The sequence below is a fragment of the Palaemon carinicauda genome, chromosome 33, assembly GCF_036898095.1.
Source record: "Palaemon carinicauda isolate YSFRI2023 chromosome 33, ASM3689809v2, whole genome shotgun sequence".
NCBI classification, from domain to species: domain Eukaryota; kingdom Metazoa; phylum Arthropoda; class Malacostraca; order Decapoda; family Palaemonidae; genus Palaemon; species Palaemon carinicauda.
In genome coordinates, this window is record NC_090757.1 from 40,640,085 (window position 1) to 40,650,065 (window position 9,981).

Sequence of the window (9,981 nt, forward strand, 5' to 3'; positions counted from 1 at the left end):
ATCCGAGCTTGCAAATATTCTTCATAAGGATCTTGTTTGGAGGAGGGACCCAGTGAAAAGAAAAAGAAGAAAAGACTTGAAGGATGTATTGGAATACAGTGAAGAGGTAAATGCTTCAAACAAGAGAACAAAATTTGTTTGTGAGAGTTATAGAGGAATGCCTCCCATTGGTATGGAATTTATTGCCTCACTAATATTAAGATTATCGGAAGACGTAAATAAAATAAATGAAGTGTTACCAAAGTTTGTGGATATTAGATCTTCGGTAATAAATACTGCAGATTCTGTGAGAAAAGTGAGGAAAGATGTCAAAGACCTTAAAAATTAATTCAGATGCGCCGTCCAAGGTATAAATGAAGCCGCAAATGATTTATTCGATAAGATGGAGCTATTGCAGGATGCGCAATTTTTCAGGATGTCGGTCAGTGGAGAGGGATCTCTCCCCGAGAGAATTTGTATCGGGGAAAAAGATAATTACACCCGTTTACCTTATTCAGCAGTTGCATCTGGGCCATCCAAGAACAACTCAAGAAAAGCTGTAAACAACGAAAAAGAAATGTCATATTCTATTGAAAACAACCTTGTTGAGGGACAGAATGGTTCATCTTCTGGTTTAGGAATTGCGGGACAGGGCCGAGACCTTGATGAGATTTTGTCAGCAGATATTCGAAAAATTGAAGAAGAGGGTTGGACAGTCGTTATAAAGAATAATAAACCTAAACTTACAGCAAAAACTCACAGAAACAGTCAAGTTGAGAATCGTAGACAACGAAATTTTAAAGTGACTGGTGTTAAAAAAAGGGTCACCACTCGTTCAAAGGAGTGAAAAAAAAACTGTTGTTGTTTTTGTTGGATGAGTGGACATGGATGTTGACTCAAATGATATTAAAAGTTATGTTAAAGAAGTCTCTGATATAAATGTTATTAAGATAGAAGAATTGGAAATCTTCAGTTCAGAGAGCAAAGCTTTTAAACTGACAGTAAATTTAGACGAAAGGGAATTCTTATTTGACTCAGAGTCATGGCCTGAAGGGGTCATAGTAAATAAATATTACAAAAAGAGACAGTAAGAAAAACTTCTGATCTTATTGCTGTAACTATTTGTTTATTTTATATCATTATTGATATTTCTACTTTTGCCTTCTTTTTATTATGGCATTGAAAGTTTGGCGAAAAATATTGATTTGGTCAGAGAGCTTGCAGTAAGTCAGCATGACTTTATATTTTTACAAGAAACATTTGTTACAGAAAACAAATTGGTGATATGCAGTTTGTTGATGAGCATTATGAAGTAATAGGGTCACCGGCAGTCTATTCGGAGAAAGCTATCGAGTCTTTTTCCGGTAGGTGTGAAGGTGGGTTAGCTTGTCTTTGGAAAAAAAAAAAAAACTCTTCTCTTGATATCAAAAAGACTATTATAGAAAAGGATTTTATTGTAATGTCCGTTCTTTATAACCAAAGATTACTTCTGTTTGTAAATGTATATATCCGAAGAGATATATTTAGAATAGAGACCTTGAATGATTATTTGGCTTCACTTAGTTATCTTGAATATATTTTAACTGAGATTAGATATGATTCTGTATTTTTTATTGGTGATTTTAATGCAGACCCTTTTTCTGGTCGCTCGTGGAATCATTTTCTTGATTTTATGAAAGATAATCATCTTGAATATTTTGATGTGTGTGCTCTGGATGACTCTACTTTCACATTTTTGTCCTTCGGGGGTAGCTATACCAAATGGTTAGACTATATAGTTGGGAGAAAGGAAAATGATACGTATGTGAAGAATATCAGTATTGTATGATATAATTGGTTCGGACCATTTGCCAGTAGAAGCTGAAGTGGTTGTTGATGCTGTAAGTCCTTGTACACCATCATATTTACGTTCTGAAGACGGGAAAATTAGGTACTATGTTGACTGGGATAAACTTTCTATAAATGAACTTTGTCTTATTGGAGCAAATGTGATGTCTAGAGTGGGTAGCTTTGTAAATAATGCATCATTTGACTGCTGGTTGTAAACATCTCAGGGAAATTGATTATTTTTACTCTGCACTTGCAATGTATGTAAAAGAGGAAAGCTCTCTTTCCTCAAGGGAAATAAAGAGAAAATTTAAATATAAAGTGATGCCTGGGTGGAATCGTAATGTAAAATGTAAATACTAAACTGCCAGAATGGAATATTGAAAGTGGTTGCAGTCAGGAAGAATACATGCTGGCCCCGAGTTCGATCAAATGCAGGAGGGTCGCAAAATATTCAAAGAGGCATTAAATGAATGTAAGAGAAATGAATTTGCTGAGAGGTCTTTATCGATTCAAAAAAAAATTTTAAGATAAAAATATCAAACAATTCTGGGGGAATGTAAAGAAAAAGAATAACAAAGCGAAACAATCAGAAATAATTGATGGGGAAAATTATATGAAAAATATAATACAGATTTTTAATAATAAATTTTTATCGTTTGATTTAAACAGTTCAAATGAACTCCCGGAAAATGAACTACTATTGAAATTAAATGAATATTAGATAAATAACAGAAAATTTAACATTAAGATATCATTAGATACGTTAAAAAGGTTGATTAAAAAACTTAAAAATGGAATTGGTTATGACGGAATTCATGCTATTTTATTGAAAAGGGGTAGTGATCAGTTTTGAGTTTGTTGTGTGATTTGATGAATGCCTGTTATGGTCATTGTTACTTCCCTCGGGAATTACTTGGTGGGGATATTAATCCTACAATAAGAGACTTAAAAGGAAATGTTTCTGTATCATCGAACTACCGTCCAGTGATGCAGTCGTCACTTATCTTGAAACTCTTTGAAATGCCTATTTTAGATATTATGGAAGAAAAAACTTGTTTTAATTCATTACAGTTTGGGTTTAAGGAGGGAACTTCTACTAGTGATGCATGCTTGCTTTTTAAGGAAATAATAAACAGATACACAAAAATGGGTGACAGAGCTTTTGGCCTGTTCATCGACCTCTCCAAGGCTTTTGATACAGTTAATCATTTCTTGTTGGGTGATATAATGATTAAAAGAAATGTTCCACCAGATATTGTTCTCCTTCTAATGAATTGCCTGAGAAACTAAAGAGCACGAGTTTTACGGAATGGGAATAAGGGAAAATATTTTTATATAGCTACTGGTGTTAGATAGGGAGGTATACTTTCTCCTTTTCTATTCAAACTGTATATTGACCATAGTTAAGAAGAAATTGTAAACATAGATCATAGCCTATGCTGATGACATTGTTTTGTTGCCTAATACCAAAGATAGTCTAAGCCTATTATATGAAAATTTAAAAACAAAAATTGAAAAGGTGAAAATAACTATAAACACAAATAGAACAAAATGTATGATATTTAAAAGGGTAGGGTTGGCTTCAAAGCCAGTGAAGGTAACTCTTGGAAATGATGAGTTGGAAGTAGTTGAGAGTTATAAATATTTAGGTTTTCACATTGGAAATGACTTGATGGATAATTCGGAAGTCAAAGTCAGGCTAAATTCTTTTTATTCTAAATGTAATTGGCTTTTTCGAAATTTTAATAATATACCTATTAAAGTGTTTTTATACCTTTTTAATTCTTATTGTAATCCTGATTATGGACTATCTGTTTGGAATATTGGCATGATATTCAGAAAGCAGATTTTTAAAGGGGTTGAAGTAGCTTAGGGTAAAGCATTAAAGAAGATGGTTGGGCTGCCTATATGTACAAGTAGTCGTGATGTGGCTGATATGTGCAATAAGATATTATTAAGATCTCGTGTTTTGTATGTGCAAGCCAGGTATTTTAAAAGACACTTTAAAACTTCAAATCATATTCTTCGACTTAGTTTGAGTTTTCTAAGGGACGGTGAGATTTTTTGTTCATTGTTAACTTATCTTGGGGGAGTGTATGGTGTTGATTTTTTTGAAAATGATATTGATTGTATAAGGTCTCGTCTTCACTGGGTGCAGGGGCATGATGTTCGCTCGGGAACTGAAGTTGGTCATTTATAGGGGACATCATGTATCAAAAAAAAAAAAAAGAAAGAACAAAAAATCGTTGATATGGCTGAGTTGTATATACTAGCATGTAACTTTTGGTTTATATCTTCGGGATTTGTGGAGTAAGCCATATTTGTATATATTATCTTAATCATAGTGAATTTATTGGGACCTTTAAATACATATTTTTATCTTTTCTTAGAATATTTTATATAATTTTGTATTTTAGGCATTATATGACTTTTTATCTTTTTAAGAATTGAAAATGTTGAATGTATACAGAAATCCAACCTTTTATTGATACAATTAGTTTATGGTTCAAAAAGTCTTTCTAAAATTACTTATTTATCTATTTTAAACTTATTCTATGTCGTTCCTGTCTGCTGGCTAATGATGAGGTTATATTTGATATTTTATATTTCCTTTTTTTTTATTCTAAAATAGGAATAGTGTTTTACGTATATAAATTGTCATCTCAAAATTTTATATTTTTAGTTTTTGTGATTCTGTAGCCGTTTTAAAATTATATTGTTTATTCCTTATTTTTGTAATTAATAATGTAAGAAGGTTTAGTAAGAAAATGTTTTTTCCTAATAATGTATATTTTAATTTTTTTTTATTTATCTATGTATATCAAGTATACGAAATAAAGTTGATTGATCGATTGATATATATATATATATATATATATATATATATATATATATATATATATATATATATACACACACGTGCATACATTCATAATACGTGAAGGCTTTCAATTTAGATACGTATCACTCAAATTTTAAAAAGTCAAGGAAGGAGAGAGAGAGAGAGAGAGAGAGAGAGAGAGAGAGAGAGAGAGGAGAGAGAGAGAGAGAGAGAGAGAGAGAGAGAGAGAGTCTAATTATTAATTCTTTCAAAGTTTTTTGGAGAATTACTTGACAATTACTGTACAATCTAACTAACCTAGTTTTCACCGCATTACTTTAAATACCTGGGAACCGTATCAAAATGCTGCCTCAAACAAGGTTGCAGGAGCAAGATCAACTCCACAATTAGTGTAATGGACCTCATTACACTTGGTACTTCTTGCGCCTCAACGGTAATGCGAATAACAATTTCCCCTTAAGATATATGTCACGCACCACAACTTAAGATAGTTTTTTTTTTCCACAAATGCTTGAAAGAGATTTCATTGGCTTTTTTTATATTTAGTTAACATATTGCTGATAAAACACACACTAATATATATATATATATATATATATATATATATATATATATACATATATATATATAAATATATATATATATATATATATATATATACGCATATTTATATATATATATATATATATATATATGTATATATATATATATATATATATATATGTATATATGTATATATGTATATATATATATATATACATATATATATAAATATACAGTATATATATATATATATATATATATATATATATATACATGTATATATATATATATATATATATATATATATCCATATATATATATACAGTGTATATATATATATATATATATATATATATATATATATATATATTTGTACATATGTATATATATAATATATATACACTGTATATATATATATATATATATATATATATATATATATATATATATATATACACTGTATATATATATATATATATATATATATATATGTATATGACAGAAAGCCCTTTTATCAAATGCAACAGCCATTTATATAAAAAAAACTGGAGAACAATAACAAGCAATCATATTACTCCACGAAATATATAGCAACATATTAGTTACTGTGCACTTGTTTAAAACATATGAGCGACGACGTATAGTTCACGTTTAAAAATTACACTAATATATGAGCGAAAAATAATGAGGAAGTTTCAAGTGCACAGGACTCATCCACTACTAAATAGCAAAAGATACTTTTAATCCTTTGATACATGACCCAATAAGGTTGGATTTGCTATGTAGGTAACTGATGATATCATATCAACTGGAATATTATTATTTTGAGATTATGATAAGCATATGGAAATTTCTATTTTGCTACAAATATTTTGACGCATTTAAGAGGGATATTCCATGCAACTGACAAAATACCTCCTCTTTTTTTTTTTTTTTTTTTCCTTAGAGAAAATTACAACCATAAAGTATCCTGTGTTTTATGTTATTAAGTTCTTGGAAGATTTATTTTTATATCAGTTACAGAGATGGTGTCGGTAGCCCATAGTGACAAAATTACCCCAATTTATGACCTATTTCACTTCCATTCCTATTTCATTTCTCGCTAACAAATCCTCAACTTTTACTCCATACAGCAATTGGTGGTCACTGAATGGCCTTTCCGGTCTCCCCCCCCCCCACCCACCCACAAAGGGTCATATGGCCCAAATTCAATCCAATTAGTTATGGTCAATACAAGGTTCACAGTACTCTATGAAACATGATGCTAAAGAATTCAGACTAACAATATTGCAGGCAATCTATTGACACCTGACCAACGATAAAAACAGACATATAAAGAAAGTGTGAGTGTGTATGTAAACGTGTAATTTTAACATTGCATTCAGAAACTACTAATATCTACCCTGAAAACCTGAATTTGTAAGTCCGCTTTTATATTTTATTCATGAAAGATCCATTTTAATGTTGTTACTGTTTTTAGAGTATGTTATTTTATTTGTACATTACTTTTCTTGTAGTTCATCTACTTTCCTTAATTTCTTTCTTCACTGGGCTATTTTGCCCTATTGGAGCCCTTGGGCTTATAGCATCCTGCTTTTCCAAATTAGGTTTTACTCTAGCTAACAACAACAACAATAATAATAATAATAATAATAATAATAATAATAATAATAAGGAAAAAGATTTATCAAGACCTACGTCAGAGTAAAAATACGAAATAAATTTCATGAATTCCAGACAAGACTTTAATATTTCTATAAGAAATAACGGATTCCTCGAATTTTTCCCATTATTCAACGAACATTTTTATCTGTTCCCATAATACATTCTACATTCAAGATTCCCCCGCAAGTGAGTCGGTAATTGTGGGAAATAAGACGGATAATACCACAGTCCCTTGTACATTGAGCTGAAACTGACGTCCCACCTCAGCTGCAACCCATTGAATAAATAACTATATATATATATATATATATATATATATATATATATATATATATATATATATCGATATATATATATATATATATATATATATATATATATATATCGATATATATATACATATACATATATAAGCTTATATATATGTATATATATATATATATATATATATATATATATATATATACTGCATATATATTATTTTACCCAAAAACCGATAAATCGGTTGGAACTTTTGACCGGGGAAACGTCTGTCTATATCCGAACATAACTTGACAACAAAACGTTTACCCGATTGAACGGTTTAAAGAATTGATATAAAAATTTTAACCGGGTGTCGCCGGTCGCTTGCTTTTGACATTACCCATAGTCATAAAACAAAAAAATTCTGGGTAACGTACCTACAACTATAACGTTAAATAATAAAATAGCATACACGCCAACCTTTGATCACAGCACTGGCAGCATTTTTGCTTGTTCCCTGGTCGCGCTTGCCAGCGCTGTGATCAAAGGTTGGCGTGTATGCTATTTTATTATTTAACGTTATAGTTGTAGGTACGTTACCCAGAATTTTTTTGTTTTATGACTATGGGTAATGTCAAAAGCAAGCGACCGGCAACACCCGGTTAAAATTTTTATATCAATTCTTTAAACCGCTCAATCGGGTAAACGTTTTGTTGTCAAGTTATGTTCGGATATAGACAGACGTTTCCCTGGTCAAAAGTTCCAACCAATTTATCGGTTTTCGGGTAAAATATCACTCTTTTTTTACGCAAGCGTATTGATTAACTAGTTTATAGTCATATCTTCAAAATGTGAGGTCAAACATGTCTATAACTTATTATTCAGAAGCTGAGAAATAAACGTTGAAAGTTCGCTTAAAGATGTCAGTTTGATGCCTTTTGAAACTTAAGTACGTGACTACAGCCTTCGTGATAACCGCAAAACATTCCCACATAGCCTAATACACAATTTAAAACATAATCTACAAAACCAGAGGTCGAACAGCTATCTAGCTCATTCAGAAGCTAAGATTATAGAGTTGAAACTTTGCTAAAAAGCGTCTATCCATGACTCTATATCGAACACCTGAAAGTTGACGTCATTTTTGCTATTTTTTTGCATATTTCTGACGTCATATTTCACGAACCTTATAAGATAGGGACTTGAAACTTTTAGGATCGTCTAGTTAAATATAATAGAACTAAATCCTAGAGTTTCAAGCTTATACTATGTCCGGAAAGCACTTTTCTGAAAACCCGGTATTTCTGGTTTACGTAATCGTATATAACAGCACTGGCAGCATTTTTGCTTGTTCCCCGGTCGCGCTTGCCAGCGCTGTGATACAAACATATACTGTGTATATATATATATATATATATATATATATATATATATATATATATATATATATATATATATATATATATACAGTATATATAGATTATACATACATATATATATATATATATATATATATATATATATATATATATATATATGTATATATATAAATATATATATATAGATAGATAGATATATATACAGTATATATAGATTATATATACATATATATATTTATATACATACATATATATATACTGTATATATATGTACTGTATATACTATATGTTTATATATAAACATATATATACATACATATATATATCACGAATTTTTTCGTTGACCTATTTTCTTTAACAAAATAACTTTTTATCCAATAAGCATAAGGAAGGAACAGGGATGAATGATATTATTATTCAATAATAATTATGAATTCCTCATACACTCCTAAAACAAAATAAGATTTTTATTATTCTAATTACAAAAACATAGGTTTGTTGTCGTATATGGATAACCGACTTAGGCATTTTCATGCTATATCCAGCTCAATAATGTCACCCGGTCAATATAAACCTGAAAGTTCCATACTTTTACTTTAGAATTCGTCAATTACTAACAATGCCTTTAGGCAAGTAGCAGATCCACCCTACCATTCCATGAAACAGCATTTTTCATTCAGCAAAGGAACAATATGACATAACACCAGACAGAGACAGCCATTCTTACTTGTTAATATCCAATTAAAGACCATAAATCCTAAATATGATTCGATAACGTCATTATTTCCGGAAGGATATTCCGTAAAAAACTCAATAAGTATTTAGCAATGAACGTCTTTACTCCCGGATGAAAATCGTGTAACGTCACAGGCAGTAAATCTAGCAGAATAATTGTGTTACAGCGTGAAATTGTGATTGCAGATGTCATATGAAGTAACGGCTCCTAGAGTATCATTTTCTCACACGTTCTTAACGGATGAATAGTCTTCTCTGCTTCCTTTATAATTCGAAAGTAAAAATTATAATGAAAAATTTCTACTCCAAGATTGAGAAGGAAGTGCTTCATGTGAGGAAACAAGAAAAGTGTGTTTTCATCTTTATATTGGGTTAGTTTATAAATATTTGCTATTAACCCTGGCGCTGGGGCCTTTGAGGCCCTTCAGTGTCCAAGTGTAACTGCAGGAAAACCCTGCAACTGCACAATGAAGTAGAAATTATAATGAAACAAAAAAAGTGTGTTTTCATCATTGCATTGGATTGGTTTATAAATATTTGCTATTAACCATGGTGCTGGGGTCTGTGAGGCCCTTCAGTACCTAAGTGTAACAGCGCGATGAATTAGAAGTTAGAAGATATTGGACAGCAAGATGAAAAAAATGAGAAGCGTTAGCAGAGTAAATGTTATAGGATATAAAGTAAGTGCAGTAGGGGTCCTATAGAACACTGCTACGACCCGTAATTAATGTCTACAGTAGGCCGCTTGAAGTTCATTTATGGCAC

General features: G+C 30.7%; 1 protein-coding gene across 1 annotated transcript in view; it reads left to right on the forward strand.

Moving 5' to 3' along the window:
* The first annotated feature begins 415 nt into the window (after positions 1-415).
* The window catches only part of LOC137626159 (uncharacterized), a 55,406-nt gene continuing 45,840 nt past the window's right edge, over positions 416-9,981 (forward strand). The window contains 2 exon segments of the mRNA XM_068357236.1: positions 416-654; positions 1,249-1,355. Coding sequence (XP_068213337.1) covers positions 416-654; positions 1,249-1,355 — 346 coding nt within the window.